Source organism: Squalius cephalus (genome assembly GCF_949319135.1).
Source record: "Squalius cephalus genome assembly, chromosome: 19".
Lineage (NCBI taxonomy): Eukaryota > Metazoa > Chordata > Actinopteri > Cypriniformes > Leuciscidae > Squalius > Squalius cephalus.
Window position 1 is genome coordinate 10120383 of NC_137140.1, and position 22110 is coordinate 10142492.

Here is a 22110-nt window from a genome sequence, read left to right on the forward strand (position 1 = left end):
ACCCCACAAGACTTGCTGTTTTGCTCTGACCTAAGACCACATTTACACTGCAGGTCTTGATGCCCAATTTCGATTTGTTGACTATATCTTTTGGAGACGACCATCTTACGTCTTTTAAAAGTGTCCCTTATCTGATATCTGCATTTACACTATACACTTGGCGAAATAACCCAAGGTAGACATGCTGACCTGGAAAAGCTTAGGCTGAAAAGGAAGTAAAAATGGCACGGTTTGCAATGGACGCAGACGAAATGATAATACTGTTTGCTTTCCACACCATCTTTAAAGGTCAAGTAAAACATTGGTGTCTCAAGGTTTTTCTTGCTAACATGTTCGTGGGTCATATCCTATCTGTGTCACATGGGAGAAAAATAAATAAATAAATAAAATGGAATTGGGTCACTTGAACCATGTAATGTAAATGTGGTCTAAATTATTAAAATCTTCTCAGCCTGGACTTGAATCCGATTGAGCTGATCTTAATTGGATTGAGTTTTTAGTAATGACCGAGTCAAATATCAGGCTTCACAAAGCTCTACTTTAATGAACAGTCTGGAACTAGTACATCCATTCTACAGTAAACTGAGAGTGAAATTTAGGATATGATTCTGAGGTAGGATGTTTCTATAATACATAGCCTGGGCTCAAGCACTGATCTACAAGAACTGGATTGCTGATGACATCTTATCATTTGAGTCACCGTGCAGCCATATTGGAAATATTACCAAGCTATAATCACAGTTTTATGTCGGAAGTCTGCTGCCACAACTGTGTAACGCAAACTTCCCACACAGGCCTACTTGAATATTTTAGTGTCATGAATTTTACCTGCTTATTGAAAAGATAACTATGGCAAACAGCTGGATTAGGCACCTTGCAAATGTCAAAGTGTTCACTCAGAATACAGATTCATGCATGAGGCTCTCATTATAGAATTTGTTGTAGTGTAGCCTATTGTATTCAAATAAATATCTGCTAATAATGCATATTGTCATGTTTAATATTTTCTGCCTAATTTCCTAATACATTTAAAAAATACTGTAATAATTGCAAAAAATTATACATCTTAAAAGAACGGTTTTCAATTTTAATATATTTGCAAATGTAATTTATCAACAGCCAATTCTTCAGTCTTTAGTGTCACATGAACCTTCAGAAATATGCTAATTTGGTGCTAAAAGTCTATTATTTAACATTGATTTTAAATCAGGTTAATGATATTTTCTATGGCCAAACAAAACCCTTAAACCTACCCATCAGACACATGCGCAAAACACTAGATTTAAATAAGAAGTTGTTTTGGCCGATTTGTATGCCTTTTTTAACTAGTGAGGACCAGTAAAATGTCCTCACTAGTCGGTCATCATAATATTTTACTATAAAGTGAGGAGATTTGGCTCTAAAAAGTATAGCCAAACCTGTACACACACACACACACACACACACACGTTGTGTCTTCATATTTTATGGGACTTTCCATAGACAATGATTTTTATACTGTACAAACTATATGCAATTCCCTAACCATAACCCTACCCCTAAACCTACAATCACAGAAAACTTTCAACATTTTCAAAAAAACATTACTTAGTTTGATTTATAAGCTGTTTTCCTTATGGGAACCAAAAAATTTCCCTACAGGGACAAGGAATTTGGATATATTTGTGGGGACATTTTTTCCTCGTAACGTCGGGTAGCTATACCTGGACCACACACACACACACACACACAGTCATCTCAATACTTTTGTTTTTATATTTATATAAAGTTGATTATTATAATTATTATAGACTAACCATGACTCAAACCCTAACCTTAAAAGATAAGCAAAGACATTATTTAGACTCGTTTAAAAAAGTTAATAATTTTTCCAGCCAAATACAAGACAAATACATACATTACAGAAAAAAACAGCATATGAATCCACAATCAAACAACATACAGTATATATCATTGGAGTCACTGAATCTGTTTACATTCACACTAATACTAACATATGGACCCTTTTCACATTTCCAGGGAAGTCGTAATGGTTAGGTAAACTTCTATAGTGGCGAATATAAACTAAAACAAATAGAATTTTTGCATTCCCATTTGCTTCAATAGCAAAAGAAAAAAATTAAATAATAGTGTTTCTATGATTTTCCAAAAAAGAAGGAAAAAAATACGAGATTGATTGCAATGATCAGAAGAGAGAAAGAAAATTTGCTGTCACTCCTCAGCTATTGTAGAAACATTCACGCATCAGCAACTAGTTTTTTGTCATTTATTGCCAAGGCAACACAAAGTATAGTTCATGTTTTATATATATTAAAAACTTTTTACAATGTTAATAATTGTGGAAATACATGATCAGTCTGTGAAAAGGGTCCATACAGCTGCATTTTGCACATGCCTGTGCTTTGTAGGTAATACTTTAGGTTCAATTCGTTAACGATATTTAATGCATTAGGAATCATGAACTAACAATAAATAAATACTCACAGCATTTATTAATGTTCTGCTAATTCTACATAAATACCTTTCAAGTTGAAAACTCAAAAAACATTTCAAGTACAAACATTTATTGAAAGGTTATAATTAATATTTATCTCGATTGTGAAAAATTACCGTTCATCATTAGTCTGTGATAGACTGTGTAATGGATTAACCATTGTTAACAAATTGAACCGGTTTGCCTAACCGGTTTATCAAACATCTCTGGAGTGTTTCTCTGTGTAGAAATATAGTCATGCGTTCACATGCATCTCATAAGAGTGGCAGTATGTTACACTGAAATATAACAACAACACAAACATTCTCTACAGCATTATGAAACATATCAGTAAAAGCTATTTCTATGATGTTGTGGTCAAACACTATCACAAAGTCCAATTCAATTTATACATAAAGCATTCAAAAAAGAAAATAAAATTAAATTGACAATAAACAAGACCACCAAGGATCAATGGCCTCTAAAGGAGGAATATGTTACCATAGGAAAAAGCCTAAACTTGTACCCCAACAAAAAGGATGTAAAAGCACCAGAATAATTCAAATAACCAGAACTTATGACATGTGGATTTTTTTTTTTTTTAATAAATACCTTTTATTACATTTTATTTAATTTATTATTTTATTATATTTTATTCAAACAATATATTTTCCAGTTTAAACCATATAGCCTTGCAAAAGTATTAAACATCCATATTTTCGATGATACGTTAAGTGTTTTGATGCCTGATTTCACTTGAAACAAGTGAATTCACTTTGTGTACATAGTATTTTAGGGAAAAAAGGGGAAAAACACAATAGATTTATAATATCTGCCATAATATCGCTTATTGGCCATAACAGGAAAATAATTACCGGCTATTGATATCAACGTTTTGTTTAAAAGGGGCAATATGTAGAATTCAGAAACCTTTGTTATTAGTGACACCGGTGGCCGTTACGTGAACAGCAGCCAGCAACTTCTTGCTCATGCTCGCACTCCTGCACATGTGACGTACAAGACACTGAATATGATTAAATGCCCTGATATACTCACAGCGAAGTTCTTTTTCGTCCTAGCGATGTAAATATGTTTGCACAAGCACTGCAATTCACCGGCATCATGTGGACAATTGAGGTAATTAATAATTACTAGTGGTGTGACAAGATATCGTGCCAAGATTCTAAAACCAGTTCAACTTTTCAAAAACGCGTCTCGAGACCTTGCGTTTTTCCCCTTTCCACTGCCAGCATCTCGCGTTTTACAAAGCAAAAATGCGTTCTGTGTGAACGGCCCCATATCTTGTAGAATGCGTGCTCAGCACTGCCCCTGCGGAGTACGCACGATGACGAATTTAAAAGTGAAAGCAAAACGCAAGCTCCCTGATGTCTCCCAATATCAAACCTATCTCTGGACTGTGTAGTTGTGTCTCTGGTCTCTGTTTGCACTTTGAATACTGAGAGAGTACTTTGATTATGGTTGCACTTGCACTATTTATACCATTTTTATTTCTATGTTCAATTTGTGGAAGAGTTCAATTAGGAGGTCACACACAGCCTCAAGCAGAAGCTCATAATTCATAATAATAATAATTCATTACATTTATATAGCGCTTTTCTGGGTACTCAAAGCACTTTACATATGGAAGGGGGAATCTGAAGAGACTCATGTGAAATCATAAAAGAGAAAAGCCAGTCAGTTGAGTTTGTGGCAAAACCTTTTACAGTGCTTGTATATTGTTGTCGTTCAATGCATTTGCTAATTCATACTCAGAGTGGAACTGAAATGACATTACAAGATTATTAGTTAAAACATTTCAAAATGCATCTGCAGACTATTTTTCCAGTCATGAATTTTGTCATTGAGGATTTCTATAAAATATTGTGCAAAAACCTTGTCTCGTCTTGTTCACGTGAACCCAATCTCGTGTCTCGTCTCGTGAGATAAGTGTCTCGTCACACCCCTAATAATTACACTGTTATGATAGTTTGATTATTAAGTAGGCCTATATTTGAGACTATGGACTATATAGATCTGACTATGTGAGACTACAGTTTGAATTAATACCTTTTCTTTGCATGACACATTGATATAACAGTACAGAATAGCTCTTTCAGCATTATCCTGAACACTGTATAAGCATTTATTTCATGCGTCATAGAACAGAAGAGACTGAGAGTAAAGCCCAAAGTATACCGTATTTTCCGGACTATAAATCGCACTTTTTTTCATAGTTTGGCTGGTCCTGCGACTTATATTCAGGTGCGACTTATATATCAAAATTAATTCAGACTGAGATGAACCAAGAGAAAACATTACCGTCTACAGCCGTGAGAGGGCGCTCTAGTTGGCGGAGTTGTTCAAAAGCGACACCAAGGATGAAGAAAATGATGTGGAATGAGATCGCGGGAGCTTGGTGAACTTGTTTATTGGTAACTTGCTTGTTGGGCTCGCTGGCTTATGTTAATTTAGCCTATTCAGCCTCCCAGGTATATGTTCTTAATGTTATCGTGTAGCTGAATAACTGTTAATGTGTTGCATTAACATACCGGACACCTAACGTTATTCAGCCTGTTGTTCTGTGTAGTTGAATAACTTGCCTTTCCAGATTAACTTTAAATGTCTGTTCTTGGTCTTGGATTTTGTGAAATAAATTTCTAAATAAATGCGACTTATAGTCCAGTGCGACTTATATATGTTTTTTTCCTCTTCATGACGCATTTTTTGACTGATGCGACTTATACTCCGGAGCGACTTATAGTCCGGAAAATACGGTACTTTGGCCGTCCGCCTACCGCGACGGTCCACGCACTGTCCATGAGACGTAATTTTCATCATCAGGAGGGTCCGCGGACGGAGGGGTGCGCGTACAACAGCGCATGTGCGAGTGACTTGAGCACTTAAAAACAGCAGTCCACAAGATGCGCTTTGAAAGTATACTCCTTTAGTCATGAGTGTGGAAAGACACATTCGCCATGTGCAAATTTTCTAGTGGACTAGATGTGCTTTCAAGCACTCAACTCACTCGCACATGCGCTATAGTAGGTGCACCGTCCGTGGGCTGCACGTGGATGTCTGCGGACCCTCCTGATAACGAAAAAGACATCACATGGAGAGCGTGCGGACCATTGCAGGATGGGGACGGCCTAAGTATACTTTTGGCTTAAACGTCACATCCTTTTGATATTCCCAGCAAAAACGTCCCCAGTCCTTCGCATAAAAAACAGTTTACAGGCTCTCGTAGACAACCTAGGAAATCAGGGAAGGTCTCGTTTTTTAAGTTTGGTTACAAGCTGTTCAAACATTGGAAATAAAAAAGTGATTAATACATGTAAATTCTTCCATATAGCCTCTTTAACAAATTGTCTGGTTTATAAATCATCTACATCTTCTGAAAGGCTTGAGAAGGACCACGGAAAACTCCAAATTCCATAGTCCTCCATATCCCATGATGTACTGGGCTCGAGTCCCTGTTCTGCTTTTGACGTTAATAGTTTGTTGTAAAGTGTGTAATATACCAAGTACATTGTTACACCTCGGTAACTTGCCGCTCTTTATCTTTAGGTGAAACAGGAGGCTGCATTACTTTGCTCCTCCGTTGCCATTGCGACGAGTCAACAACATTTACTTGAAGATTTGGGGCGTCTCCTGGAGCGACAGGCGCGCTCGGGCCCCGGGCGGCAAGCTGTTCAGGTCTGCCCCCTCCCACGCCATGCTGAGGGCCCGAGGGGGAACGGCATTCTGGGTAATGGAGTTCGGTGGGGAGGGGTGAGCGAGGAGTTGGGAGACACTGTTCGCTGTAGTAGAACATGGAGGTGGGTTCAGCGTGCTCCTGCAGAGATTGAGTAACGGTTATAGAAACAGCACGGCTAGATTGCAGCAACAGTCAGGTCAGAGAAAACGGCTTTGGGAGAGAGGGAAGACGGAGCAAAAACTCAAGAACAAGGAGCAGGTGAAGAAAGAGGTACAGCAGGAAGTTTAGTACAGTTTAGGACATGGGTCACGACAGCAAACAGTGGCAGTGAAAGTTACAGCAAGTGGCAGGCTGTAGATCATTCTGGGATATAGCAGGAACAGCTGGTAGTGCAGAAGATGGGCTCATTTTTGGATTGTTAGTGTCTCAGTGTCACATTTAATCTCTGAAAGGAAAGAATGAGAGGTGGACATCAGCTAAAACGGCATTAGAGGAAGTCACAGGCAGGACAAGGATTCAACATAAAAAGTTTAAAACTAATAGTCTGTTCAGACCAAGTCGAATGTTCGCATTTTTATTTGAACGAACAGTTGTTAATGCGTCTGTTCAGATTGACACGAACATTTGCATGCATACTGTCTGAGAGTGAATTTACATTTTCATTCAGCCCATCTGCCGTTTTTTTCCCCCCACATTGATATGAACAGACAAATAGTATGCAAAAATAGGACTGAATTTTCGTGGCGCACGTTTGTGTTGGTGTGAACAGGCCTTAACGTTAAAATAAGTACACTTTTAAAAAGAGTACTTATTATGGCAAAAAATTATTTTGAATGTAATGTTTTCAGGCACTTAATTGCTTAAATGTTATTTAGAATTAAATAAAAATGTATTATAGTTATACTCTTATATAACTTAAGTAGGACTTGGAGGGATACTTCAGGATTTAGCATTAAGCTTTGTATTAGTCGAAAACCTGTAGTATTTTCGAATTACTGTGCTCTCCACCCTCATATCCCCCTGAGAGGAGAGATTTATGTATTTTTTATCTGGAAAAAATCCTCCGATGACGCAAAAATCGTCATTTTGCGTCATCGGAGGATTTTTTGGCCAGAGGCTAAAGACTACAGCCAGTAGTAGGGGCTGTTCCGCATGTTTTCAACCCGCCCATAGAGGGTGGGATCTCACTCACAGAATGTACACACAGTGTCAGCCGTCTTTCTTTGGAAGCTTAGCTAGCAAGCTCTTGTTCTGTGGAGAAAACTGAGTAGTAGGAGAAAGCTGAGTAGTACGGGTTACCATCCTCTTTTTCCCGGACATGTCCGGCCATCAAGATCGTCCAAAATGTCCGGGATTCGGCTTTTGCTTTCTGCAGTCGCCATTCATTGTTTACATGCACACCTCTTGTTTCAATCTAACTGAATTCATTCCGATTGGTGAATCTGAATGTAGTGTTTACATGAACGCTAAACAAGTGATCGGTTGATGTGCGTTTTAACATTGCTAAGAAAATTCCCGCTCCTCCGTGAGAGATACGAGACCGGCGCGTCTCAGTAATGACGCCACCGGCCTTGCGCCATTCTCCCGCGGCCCTCAGTCTCGTCCTGCGTCCTGCTCACCACAGTAAACATAATGAATGGCGACTGTAGAACGCAAAAGTCGAATCCCGGACATTTTGGGCGATCTCGAAATCCAGGGCAAACTCATCACGGAGACTCACTAGTAGCCTAACCTTGTTGTTTTCAACTGCGCTCTCTTACCGGTAGGCGTGGCTTGAGAGTGGCCTCCTAGGGCAGCGAAGCAAGTGCATTCTGGGAGTTGTTGTCTTTCATCCACATAAGCCAAAAATACATTTTCTGGCTTTTCTCAGTCTAGAAAGCTCCAAATTAAAAAAAAATTCTTCACATTTCTTCTACATCAGTGATTCCCAACCCCCGGTCCCCGGACCGGTGCCGGTCCGTGGACCCGTTAGTACCGGGCCTTGAAATATTCCCAGAATAATGTTTCTTTTTTTCTTTTTTCTTTTTTTATAATAATAATAATTTTCTTTTTTATATGCTTTTTTAAGTGCTATGACGTCATGTTATTTAATCCAAAACCTAAACAATAAATAGATTAAAATGTGTTTCTTTGAGCGCCTTGCGATTGCTTAGCAACGCGTCATATCTGAACGGACTGCAAAAAAGCGCGCTGCACCTGAAGTGACAGGGAAGTGGAGAGATGAGCGGGCCGCGATATTTTTTTCAATGGCTAATTTCATTGCGGACAGTTCTGGTAAAAGGAAAGGCGATGACCAACTCGAAAATAGCGAGAGAGAAAAAGTCACGCTTCATAAATACGATACCTCATACATTAGGTATGGATTTGTGACAACAGGCGATTCCTTGGCGCCAAATCCGTTGTGTATTATTTGTGGTGAAAAACTGTAAGCTGGTTTTCGTTCATATTTGTAAAGCAGACCTTTTTAAATTTCGTTTTATTGTATCCTGGAATTTGTGTGCATTGTTTTGGATGCATATGTTTTTTATGGATGCTCAGGAAGAACAGCTTGTCTTGTGCACAGCTACAAATATAGTAATATCAATAAGCAGTTCATGCTCACATTAAAATAGTTTTGTTCTCATTGGTCTGATTTGGTATTTTTTGTTAAAGGTTAAAGTTTAATCTCTAATTTTATACTTTAAAAATGATTGGCTGAAATCACTAAGTTATGTGTTTGCTATTGTATTCTGAAACTGTCTGATTGTTGAAACTGGCACTTATTTTCATACAATTAGCCTTTGTTGTCACCTGTTGGTGTGTGAAAACACTAAGTTGCTGTTGAAGTGATTGTCTTTAGTGGTTCTGGAGAGATTTGACAGGTGAAATGGACTGGTATTTTCATACAATTTGCCATTACTGCCACCTGCTAGTGAGCGAGTGCTGTGTGAGTTGCTTTTGAAGTAGACCTAATTGTATGGCAGTAAAGGGAAATATTTTATGAACCGGTCTGAAAGTTTAAAAAGATTGGTATATTCATACAAGTAGCCTTTGTTGCCATCTAGTTCATTATGCAAATAAATGATAGGCTGTTACTGTTTTACACAGTGATATGTTCCAAACGATGCATCTTAAAATTGACAACTGGTCCCTGGAATTTTTTTTATGAATATGCTGGTCCCTGGCACAAAAAAGGTTGGGAACCCCTGTTCTACATAAATGACCTATTTTAAATACACATTCATCTTTCCAGAGGTGAAGTATCCCTTTAAGTACATATTTGTATGTAGTAATTTTATAATTATTTGAAATATGATTTCAGTGTTCTGACAGGCATTTATGGTAAACTAAAATATACTTTAATGTAATTTATATTAAAATGTGTATGTCTACACATTTGCTACACATTTGTAGTGCTGAAGTTGCAATTTAGTACATTTAAAATATATTTTAAAACTATGAAATATCAAATAATAACACACTGCAGATAAAATTATAACCAATTACTTTAAATGTGCTTTAGTATAACACATCAAATTAAGTGTATTTCTTTAAAGGATGGCACAAAGATTATTACAACAATGATTTAAAATGTACGTGACATTATTTGCATAATTTTACATTATTGCAAAGTTCACCTTTTAAAGGTATACTTAAAAGTGTGTTAATACACTTAATTTCATTAATATTATATTAGTAGTAGAGTTTTTAAAATCTACTTTCAAAATTTTAAGTACACTACAAGTGCACATTCAATACAATTGAGTGCACTTCTTTTTCACAATGGATAGCTTAGCCAGAAATGAAAATTCTGTCATCATTTGTCACTCCAAACCTGTATGACTTGCTGTCTTATGTGGAAGTTCACGCATATTCAAATCAACAAGATGAGGTTGAGTAAATTATGACGTGTTTTACTGAATTATCCTTAAAAAGTTATCCAAAAAAGTCATTTTTATTTATGTTTTGCTGGCTGTTTCATCTTCATTAGGTGCGTTCATCTAAAATATGTGTTTATAAACTTGGTTCAAGGCTGGTCATGTGACCTCAACATGGTTGCCATTATGTAGAATAAAATAGTTTTTTCTAGACCACTGATGAGAATAGAGTCCACATATTTTTACAACATATCTGATAAAAAAAAGTGTAAAAAATTACACTTCTGATTTCTTTTTTTTTTGCATTTTGCTGTTTTATTTTATATCAAAATCCATTCAATTTATGCTGAGCCTATTCAGTTCAAAAGAAAAAAGATCTATGCTGCGATTATGCTATTTCCTGTTTTGGATGTCAGCCTGGTTGACACACTGGTGAACAGTAAAAACCTTTGTGTCCAATAAAATGTGCTAGATTCATTCTCTCATATCTTCATGTCACACCATGCATTACAATTTAGTAAAACAAACTTGTATCTCTTTTCACTAGTGTTAAGATTTTGACATTCCAAAACTAGAATAGATCCCTGTAACATCAAACATCAAAGAAAGTTTTAAAGTAAAAGCAGAAGCAGGTGAGGTTATGAAATGGATTGTAAAATGTAAGTAGAAGTGAAGTTAGGGTTCAATATAATGAATACAATACGATATAGATTTGATAATATGTTGAAGATAATATATACTGTACAGTATGAGGAAGAAATGTTGCTAATGATTATGATAATTTGGCCATTCCAGCCAAAATAATCAAAGACCTAAACTTACAAACAGTGTTCTACAACGAATGTCCTTTCAATTTCAGTTATATTTCCACTTGAGCTTGGTTCGGCACGGCAGGAATGCGTGTAGTGACATCGCCACTTGTGACCAGGATTGGTCACTTGTCTGTTGTCTGGCGTTATTTGAACAAAGTTAACATGAGTTAATAATAAAATTAAAAGAAATATTTGATCATCCTACATAATGCTGTCGCTTTTTTACATCTCATACCATCTGTAAACTTTTGTGTTAACAAGGCAATGACTGACGCATTTGTATTACATTCCAAAGAGCTCCGTCATCAGTCCCACAGTGGAAAATGAAACCACATCCGTACCGGCTGGGCCGGATCGGCACGGAATGGAACTGTTAAGCAATGAGAATGGTTGTTTCGGTGGAAAAGCGGCTTAAATGTCTCTGGCATTCTATTTGCATACAGAATTGTCTTTCATCTGTAAACTAAAATATTAAGAAATTAACTTACATATTTAAAAAAATATATAAATTTTTAATTTTGTTTGTTTTTTACTCTAGTAAATTACATTAAAATGTCTCTCTGTAAATCACCATTATCAAATATTTGCATTACTGAGCCCTAGAGAGAAGTGTGGGTAATCAGATGAGTGGATGAAATGTTTAGTATGGATGTACCAAAAGTATATTAAAAGAGTGAATGGGGATGATGGGTGTCAAAGGTCACTCTAGCATGAGTTTGCGAGGTTGGATTGTTTAGGTGAGGCAGCTCTACCCTGCTCAGATCTTGTTCAAAGTCTACAAGCCTCTAAACTCTAAGCAGGGGGCTGAGTGCAAACAAACAGGGACAAAGCGCGAGGGGTTTGATCTCAACACATACGTGCTGCATTCACCATTGCAGGATGTATACCTCTGTATACAAGGGTTTGAGAGCCGTCTGGCTTGACGCATCTGCAACACAGCGCACATTCATTAGGCACGGACACGGAAGAACAAGAGACAAAAGGGCTTTTCACATTGCGCTTAACCCTGGGTTAAGACAAGTAATTTCACTCGGCGGCCATCTTTGAAATGCATCTCGGGCATGCAAGTGCAGCTCTTATCTCTTTGATTGGGGAAACATCAAGTTCTCCAAGCTCACAATTAAATTTCATATTTGAAATCACCAATGAAATCTGACAACAACGGTCTCATAAATTTTGTTTCTAAGCGCTCGAATCATGACAGAAAACTACAAATTTCAGGCTGGATCAAGCTGGAAGCGTGCGTCTGAATATTTCTATAGGAACCGGAGCTTCTAACGGCAGCTGCAGTGACGCGATGACTTTACCAATCAGCTTTTATTCTTTTACTTTATTCCGCCATATTGAGCGTTGCACTTTTCCCCATTTAAAAACAATATGAGTGATGCATCTTGTGTTATTCTATAGACATTATGCGCCAGAAAAACAAGCATGCAGCCATCTTTAGAATATTGTCTTTAAACTTCCGTTTTTGCGGTAGCTCTGAATATTAATTAGCTGGTGAAAAGTATTTACTCATTGTAGAGTAAACGAAAGTTATCATGAGCATTGTAATGTTTAAAGCAGATGTCTTAACAAATCTCAGAAGATTTTAAAATGAGCCGTTCATTCATAAATACATAAGAACGCTGTGAAAATACAAACCGGAAGACAAAAGACAACGAGCGCAGCACTAAAAAGGGGCGGGGCTACATAAGGTCTATGGTCTTTGGAAACGATTCAGTGTTAGAATGTTGCGACTAGATGCTTAGCAACCGACAGCCAATCGCATAGCCACAAATGTAAAAATACGATTGTTAACCCAGGGTTTAAGAATGTAAAGTGTGAAACGGCAGATTATAAATACCCAGGTTTAATTGTTAAACCCTAGGTAAATTATGAGTGATGTGAAATGTGAAGCAAGATAACACAGGATTCCGTTTACCCAGGATTTAGAATTACCCAGGGTTAACTATTTTAAGTGTGAAAAGCCCAAGAGAGAGAGACAGACACAAAGAGGGTATAGTAGTGTATGTCGACTGGTAAATTAGACCAGTTTTTGAGAGGATAACGACAAAGGTTTAGATTTAGGGTGAACTATCCTTTTAAGAACTTTGGTTGTTCCATCGGCCAACATAAATAAGGGACATTTTGAAATTTGAAGAGAAACATGGTTGGGCAGGACATGGACAGTGTGGGTGGCTACAAAACACGTCACAAATGGCAAATAAATCCAGAAGAGCACAAATCGGCTGAGAACTCAGAATGTGTCACTAAACAAAGTAAATTCTTACAGAGGCTGCTGAGCGTCCAGGACCTCGTTGGGCCACTATGGCCCCAGAGATAGCCTTGATCCAGCCGTGCATCTCCTCTGGGCTGTCCGACTGAGACATAAAAATACAGACAGCTTTAATGTTTGTATGTTAACACATTTTGTAAATATGATTAAAAAACAATGAAATCAAATATGATTAAAAAACAGGAGAGTTAGTAGATTAACGTTGGAGGATTTGAACTTGAAAAACGGAGTGTACTGACGTCTTTCCACGGTTAAAACAACATTCCTTCTTATGTTCTTTCATGTTTATTTGATGCTATAAATTAACTAGAAGGAACAGATGATCGGTTCACGAGCAGCTTTAAGAGGCTCTACAGCGATCTGTCAGACGCATTAAAGAGCCACAAAATGGTATTTATTGTTTAAATTTCTTTAAAAAAATGACCAAATTTCAAAGTTGAGACTTTGTTTCATATATCAAAAGTAACCTGGTCTGTCCTGTCTGTCAGCGCGTTGTCAGTGTCCTCTCTGCTCCGCGATGTATTTTTCACTGTGTGAGAGCGTGAGAGCGGCGTCTCTTGTAGGACATTGCAACAGTAACTAAAGGTAACAGTAACGTGTTTCTTTAAAAGGGGTGGTATAATGCCCTATTCACAAGATGTAAAATAAGTCATTGATGTCCCCAGAGTGTGTATGTGAAGTTTTAGCTAAAAATACCCCACAGATATTTTTATATAGCATGTTAAAACTGTCACTTTTTGAGGGTGAGCAAAAACGCACCGTTTTGTGTCTGTTCCTTTAAATGCAAATGAGCTGCTGCTCCTGGCAAAGGGGGCAAAGCTTCAAGAGCTTGTGTCCTTTTACCTCACACACACACACTGAAAATTTCAAAAACTTTTAGCCTTTTATGTTCAAACCGGAGTCAGACAATGATGGAGACGAGACTCGAGAAGAAGTGACAACGTAGAAGCAACAGGACGTTTCTGAATTGTTAGTTGATGAATTTATGTTGCTTATGTGTAGTTACCTTCTAGTCATTGATTAGCATATTCTGTCATGATAATCTATAAATCGTGTTCCCGGGGGCGGGGTTTATGTCAATTTTAGGGTTGGTGATGTCACTAACCCGAGAGGAATGTCGTGTAGTCCCAACCAGCCATTTGTTATAGTCCCTAAAAAATGATTTCTTTAAAAGAAAATGTCTCCCTTTGCTTTGAACTTTGAGCATTGTAACTTTGCAGATGTTGTTTATGCTCAAACAGCAACATTACACACTAACTAAAGTTAAAAAAGTGAAATCATAATCAACCACCCCTTTAAGACGACCCTTTTGACAGCAGGTTTGGATAATGAAGATTTAAAATCACACCTGATCAGCATCAGTCATGACAGAAAGAGAGAGAGTGGGCTGATTGTAAAGTTGACAAAAGACTTCTCTTTACCGAAGGGTATTCATTGTCTTGCACAGAAGCAAGAGTAGGCAATGCACAATGCATGCAAGTCTGTAACTGGATGTAGTTTACCACCAATCTAAAAGAAAAAGCCAGACTGCTCTGATGCTGCCACTCATGTTAAAATCTCACTGCTGAAGATTGGGCAGATTTTCTCCATTCGCTGAGTTGTCATCAGTTTCAACACTGCCAGAGCTGTTTGGCAGGACTTTCCAGCACTTTCCACACAAATGCAGAATGCATCTGTGGATGTTTCCTGCACTAATTTGGATCGGTGAAAATGCAGTGGACTATTGAGGAAACTCAGCAGCACAGTTTTGTTAAAGACCTTGCACTGATGAAAGATGTGCTGCGTGAGTTACAAAGCCTCTCCATGAATCTGCAAAATCGAAACACCTCTCACTGATGCCAGTTGGTGGACTCGTTTGTCTATGGAGATCCTGGAGACCATGGAAACAACACCAGCAAAGGCAGAAGTGAGGATGACATCATGCATGTCCAATGGAATCTCACTAGAAGCCATCAAGGAGAATATCAACAAGGTGCAGTTCCTGCAGGCTGTCATTTATAATCTCTCTGTACGTCTCCCTGACTGGTTTCTGCAAGCAAAACCTACCTGGCCTCCTCAGATGAATATAAACGTAGCTTTTCAGCCATGAGTGATACTGCTAACAAGAGGAGAATTGCCTGAAGGCCAAAAACCTTTCTTCTGTCCTGTTTCTAAACGTCAATGGCCCTCCAGTAGAGCAGTTTGACCCAAAATCGTTTGTGCTCTATTGGCTGAAAGATGGCCATCGGCTGTCAACTGCAACCAAGACAGGAAGGCAAGCATAGACAGAAAACCAGACAGACCACTGTGGTCTGTTCTAGGTGGAAAAGTTCTGCATTAGCATTTATTCTTCCACTGACATTGCCGGATACTGATAGTATTTTGCCATCCTTTTGCTACTGTTTAAAGTCATAAACAGGTCCTTTTGAAGTTACTGACTGCTACTTTATCACTGCTTTCTGAGACATTATTAAATAATTATTCTTGTGCCATTGCTGAATCCGACAGTGATACCATCCAGTGAGTTTTGAAGACATCTGATTATTTTCTACTGTTTTTGAAGTCACATGCTTTTATGGGTCTTCAAGTGCCTTATATGTAGTCCCCTGGTTCTTTTTGTTACCCATTTGGGTCTGCTGCTTTGTCACCCTCTAGACCCAGTATTACTTGAAGAAAGCCATTTAAAAGAAGAAAAGTACAATCACAACACTCTGGACTTCTGGTAGCACCTAAGATATCTAAGTCCACTACAGGAGGGAGAGCATTTTCACATTTGGCTCCTAAATTCTGGAACAGTCTTCCTGATAATGTTCAGGGTTCAGACTCACTCTCCCAGTTTAAATCTAGATTAAATACACACCTCTTTAGCCAAGCATTCACATAATGCATCTCATAACCTTGTACTCCAGTTAATACTCCATCAAATGAAATGTGCATGACTATCTATTGCTTGAAATGCAGAGCCGGACAGTAACTGAGTACATTTACTTGAGTACAGTACTTAAGTACAATTTTGAGGGATCTGTACTTTACTCGAGTATCATTTTTGGGGAGTACTCATGACTTTACTCAAGTACATTTGAGAGGCAAATATTGTACTCTTTACTCCACTACATTTCTATCCATAACTGTGAGTACCCGTTACTTCTTCTAAAAAAAAAAAAATTAAAAATAAAAAAAAAGGACAAAAGAAACATCTCGGACACCCTCTCAAATGTGATTGGATTGTGCAGGCGCCACTGATTGGGACAGCCTATCAGCAATCACCTTCAGCTTTCCGCCAAAGTCAACTCCATGGTCAGATTTAGATAAGAGACGAAACCATGGACGAAACAATGGATGAAGACGCAGCAGGTCCATCCCGGGAGCGATATTTTTTTTCCCAGGATGGTAGGGGAAGACTCATGAATATTTATTAGGGAAGTCATCCCTGATTGGTCTTAACCCCAGTGACGGGTAGGTTTAGGGGTGGGGTTCGGGGTAGGTCATCAGACCAATCAGGGATAACTTCCCTAATGAATATTCATGAGTCTTCCCCTACCATCCTGGGAAAAAAAATATTGCATCCCGGGAATGTGCCAAGCCGTGGCCCCACCTCGCCAGACTATTTCAATTTTCTGAACAAGTTAATGATAGTTTTCGCTTCAAGTGTTTGCTGTGTTTACCAATGTAAGCTCTGTGGCAGTAGTAATGTAATATTTAGAAAATGTACTCTTGTACTCTTGATACTCAAGTACTTTTAAAAACAAGTACTTTAGTACTTTTACTTAAGTAGACATCTGACTGTAGTACTTTTACTTGTACTTGAGTAAAATTTAGCAAGGGGTATCTGTACTTTTACTCAAGTAATGAAGCTGTGTACTCTGTCCGCCTCTGTTGAAATGTTATAAACAGCAGCTACGCTAATTCTTTTCCAGTTGCTTTCTGTTTCTACCTTGGGATGGCCGTCCTGAGGTAACTAAAGATTACGGCAGCTCCTGTTTGGTTCCAGCCTCTTAAGAAAATTTTAGATGACTCCAACTCCTGCGAGGGCTTCAGATGAAGCAAACTCTGAATCAACATGCACCACTGCCAAAGTTTCTATATATTGTAATCATTATGATAACAACTTGTAATAACTGCTTTAATGAGATCATTGTTTCTGTCTAAATGAATACATGATGTTAGCTAACTGCATGATTTGTATTATCTTAGGACAAATGGAGATAACTTGGACACAGTCACCTCTGAAAACAAATTACTCTAAATTGTAATGTAGACATCCATTTTCTGTAAAGATGCCTTGAAATTATATGTATTGTGAAAAGCGCTTTACAAATAAATGTGAATTGAATTGAATTGAATAAATAACTGACTTCTCCCAAAATATGACTACTTTTTGTGGTGTTTTGTAAAGGATATATTAGGTACGAGCCGAGAGACATGTATTGCACTACTTCCAACTTTATTCTCACTTCTTCAACAACCTACACATCACGTCCACCCCTCCTCACGGTGCACTCTAGCGCCCTCAGTGTTCACTAACAGTTATTAATAGGACACAACACTTTTTATTTCGTAATATTTTTCTCAACTTTATTCTCAACTTTGTTCTCGACTTTATTCTCAAAACTTTATTCTTGAAAAACACATTCTCAAATCATATAAAGCTATTTTATTATTTTTTTTAGCTGCCACCCTGAAACTTCATTGTAATATACATTTAGTTCACCATCAAATATCAATGCATAAATTACATAAAATTAACATGAGTTTGACATTCCTACCTGAATGTAGAAAGTTCTTGAGGTAGTAACCAGTTCAAAAAGATTGTCCCTCATCATCAAGTCACTAAAAACATAATTATAGGGAAATTTTTCGATCGTTGAAACATTACAGCAGTACAGATGCATGATGAGAAAGCTGTTATTGTTTATTAATGTTTGCTTGTGTACTATTATGAAGGGTCTGCCCAAGTCCCAAACTGTGGAACTTTTAGACATTGTGAAATTTGTCACATGGTAACATTAAGATGAACTTGGTTGCCTGGAGATGAATAAAAAAATATAACAAATTCCATTTGTTCAATGTGTGATTTCATGCCATTTTAAAAATTCTCATCTGCAAGTTATTGCTAATGTCACGAATGTTTCCTAAAAAAGTCATTCGTCAGATTATTTCATATTTATGATGTAGAATGTAAGTGAATCTGCTCTTCTGAGATGTTTAGCAGATGTTTCTAAAATATAGTGCAATGCTATCCAGATGATTTTGCAGACGCATTAAACATGTATGTTCCATATTGTGATGTACATCCATGTGTAATGAATTATCAAAAAAGAAAAGATGTAGGTTATGCTTGGTTCTGTGCATGTGGGTGTTCAATTGTGATCGGACTGACGAAAATGCATCTTAATACTAGGTGTAAACAGGGCCTAGGTAAGCCATCGAGACAGTAATTGAGCATTGTGTGACATTTGATTGAGCAGTTTGTCAACCTCTGGCTAAACCAATGGTGTAAGTATGGGGAGGGACTTCCTGTTTGTTGAGCAAATGAAAGACAGGTTATAGCAGAAGCATATTTGGAAACAATTTGACAAAAAACAAAAGCACAAATGAAGCAGTACTGACCTTTGTTTACACTCCTGCACCTTATTTACTTCTTTCAGAGGAACAACTCGTAACGGTTCTCGGTCCTAAAAACAGAGTTTCATTCAGCTAATTGATATTGCCTTTAGTTCATGTGAACGACTGTACAAGCACTGAGCAAACATTCCAGCTGCGCTGAGTGTGTGCAGAGAGGAAGTGCAGGCCAGAGCAGGATGAAATCACACAGCGAGCGCAGGCCTGTGATTATCAGCCCTGAAATAGACTTTATTGACATCTACTGTATGATTTAGCTTTTGACCAAGCCTCATTCCTGCCTACAATATGCCTGCGCTCCTCACACACACACACTTGAATATGTGGTTTACGGGGACTCTCCATAGGCGTAATGGTTTTTATACTGTACAAACTGTATATTCTCTCCACCTACACTAACCCCAAAACAGAAAACTTTCTGCATTTAAAAAAAACAAAAAATACAACCTCTGTTTAGTATGTTTTCCAACTCATTTGGTTTACGAGGACACAGGAAGTGTCCTCATAAACCATGTTTACGTTGTAATACCCATATCATTATACACATTTGTGCACTGATAAACCACACACACACACACACACACACACACACACACACACACACACACACACACTGAATCAGAGCTTCCCGTAACAAGATCGTCACCGAAGATGTCACTAGCCGCGTTTCCATTACCCTTCAAATTGCGCAAATTGAAATTGCGAATTAAAAATACGCTCAATGGAAACGCGTCAATTTCGCAAAAACTCCCGTTTATCGCAAAAAAGTTTTTACGCTCTCATGAGGTGGTTTTTCAGGCAATTCGAAAAAGGAATATTTCGCAAAACTGCAATGGAAACAGTTTTTGCGCATTTACAGTCACCTGACTTAGAAGACGCGGTGTGTTTGAGGTCTATGTATAGCTACGCAAATAGGCCTAATAATTATTTTATATTATTTTATTTTAACATTTAATAGGCTATATTTAGAAGACGCTTTTATGCAAAAAAAGAACAAAGCTGAGTGTGGAGCGCGCACTGCATGGCACGGAGGCGCGGGCGTGAACACTTGCATTTTCCTATCAACAGTGGAAACAACTTAAAAATACTCTATCATTTCTGGTCATACAGAAAATAATAATACATTATTCTCAACTACTTTTATTTGTGTAAACTCACAATAACAAAATAAAACGTTGTGCTTTTGTAAAGTAAAAGAAAACAATCAGACGCACTTTCATGATCTCCGTAAACTGGACCGCGAGAACTGAAACAAAATATAGGCTAAAGCTTGAAATGTTCACTTTAAAACGAACAAATTCGAATCGAAAGCTAATACCTTCTGATTTTGTAATTCGTAGCCTATGAAAGGTGCATTTCTCTCTAAAGAAATGCACCTTTACAGCGGAGCGGAGATGGAGATGTGATTTTAGCCAAAACAATAGTTTATTAATAGCCTAATATTAATGGCTCTTCTCATTCAGCACTGCGGGAAAACATCAATTCCAGGTTCTAATTTGGTCTTAGAAAACCAGTAAAATCGACATGTTTTCCATATTAATTTGTGATTATTTTAAATGTTAAGGGGCAAAAAGTCATAAACAAAAATCTGAAAATTCGTCGATATTTACTTTTTTGCGCAGCAGTTGGTGTAGCCAGTTCAAATTAAAATTTTGGTGTTCAACTTTGCGTTTTAAAAAGACAACAACCGTTCATTTTCGTTTTTCAATTACGGGTTAAAAAAGGAAAAACGAATGGACACAAAATAGCCTACATGGATCGTTTGGACAGAATACGAGACAGAGTTCTTTATTAAATTCATTAAAAAAATAAATAATTAGACTATAGGAATTCTGGATTCTAAATCTCAAAGAAATGCCACAATCAAAACCTCGGAGCAGAAATGAGGGCGAAACACCCAGAAACTCCATGTGTCGTTCGCATTTAGGGTCTTTCCCTGCCATTAATGCTTGGATAACACGCCACGTGTTAATAATAATGTTCCATTAATAATAATAATGTCTAATGCGGTGGCTGTGATATTATATAAACCAACGTCAGTTGCCGTGATTTTTGGAATGACTTATCGCGAGAGAAAAAAGGACGTTTTGTCGCATAACATCGGTTAATGGAAACGCCGTCATTTCGCAATAGTTTTTTATCGATATTTAGATAATAGCGCAAAACATTTGCGCAAATCTGTAATGGAAACGCGGCTACTGTTAATGTTATTTTACAATTATAGTATTTTATCACCACATTTCGCAGTTCGTTAGCCTTTATTTATGACGGAAATCTGAAATCTTGTCACGGTTTGGTTCAGTTTTATTTGATTTAATTTAATTCAATTATTTCTGTATGATTTCTGACAGTTTCACATTTGAACATAGGTCAAGAATTGTATTTTGGATCAAACATGAAACCTTTTAACATTTCTTGTTGTCACAAAGTATCAGGTAGTACAGATATTGCTATACTATTTATAGTGTGTTAGATATATTTGTACAGTATCACTGCTTTACATTATTTACACATGGACTGATGTGATATGTATATGAAGTATTTTACAATGAATTTGAACATGGCTCATCTGATCACAATTTAGGGTCAGAACTATCCAAGTACACAAAAAAATATTTAGACCTAAATTTAAGATTTATGTATTTGAATTGCATATACTATTTCCACAGTTTATCATTAAAAACTAATGTGAAGCATGTTTGTCAGTCATGAAACAGGTTAGAAACAGGTAAGATTTCTGCACTCAAAAATAAATAAATAAATAAATCATGGTACATTTTATTCTTAATTATTCGCATATATTTGATTTTATTTAAATCATATTTTCAAAATGCATTTATTCAAATTACATAGAATCAGCATAAATATGTTCATTGTGAAAAAAATATAAATATATTCAGTTAAAAAGTATGGACATGGAACAAGCTAAAATGTTCGAGTCTGAAACAAATTGGATTTACATATGATGATACATATATATCCCTGGTTATTATGTATTTAAAACACATTTCAGTTTATTAGAACTATAACAGATATCGCACCTGTTTTATTTATGTATGACTGACAAATATATCACATTAAGCTTATTAGTTTGTTTATGTTAAAATGTGAACTGAACTTAAATATACAAGCTTGATAAAAATGATCATTCTACAAGAAAATTTCAGATGGCACTTAAAGGCTTTTGCATCTGAACTCTTCTCATATATATATATATATATATATATATATATATATATATATATATATATATATATATATATATATATATATATATATATATATATATATATATTGTGACGAGTCTCTCTGGGCATATCAGCGTCGCCCTGGCAACCAACGCACGGCACCTGCACGTCCTCATCACGGGCTGATCGGTCACAGCTGCAGCCCAT

The 22110-nt window shown here is 37.1% G+C and overlaps 1 protein-coding gene across 7 annotated transcripts in view; it reads right to left on the minus strand.

Annotated features, from left to right (window-relative positions):
• Positions 1-1847: 1847 nt before the first annotated feature.
• plekha1b (pleckstrin homology domain containing, family A (phosphoinositide binding specific) member 1b) overlaps positions 1848-22110 on the minus strand; it is a 54524-nt gene continuing 34261 nt past the window's right edge. The window contains exons 9-14 of one of the 7 annotated variants that reach the window (XM_079851872.1): positions 18704-18768; positions 17860-17923; positions 13110-13199; positions 11724-11764; positions 3454-6305; positions 1848-3403 (exon numbers count right to left, since the gene is read on the minus strand). In XM_079851872.1, coding sequence (XP_079707998.1) covers positions 6098-6305; positions 11724-11764; positions 13110-13199; positions 17860-17923; positions 18704-18768 — 468 coding nt within the window. In that variant the 3' untranslated portion in view covers positions 1848-3403; positions 3454-6097. The other 6 variants (XM_079851871.1, XM_079851870.1, XM_079851875.1 and 3 more) reach the window with 6 other exon arrangements.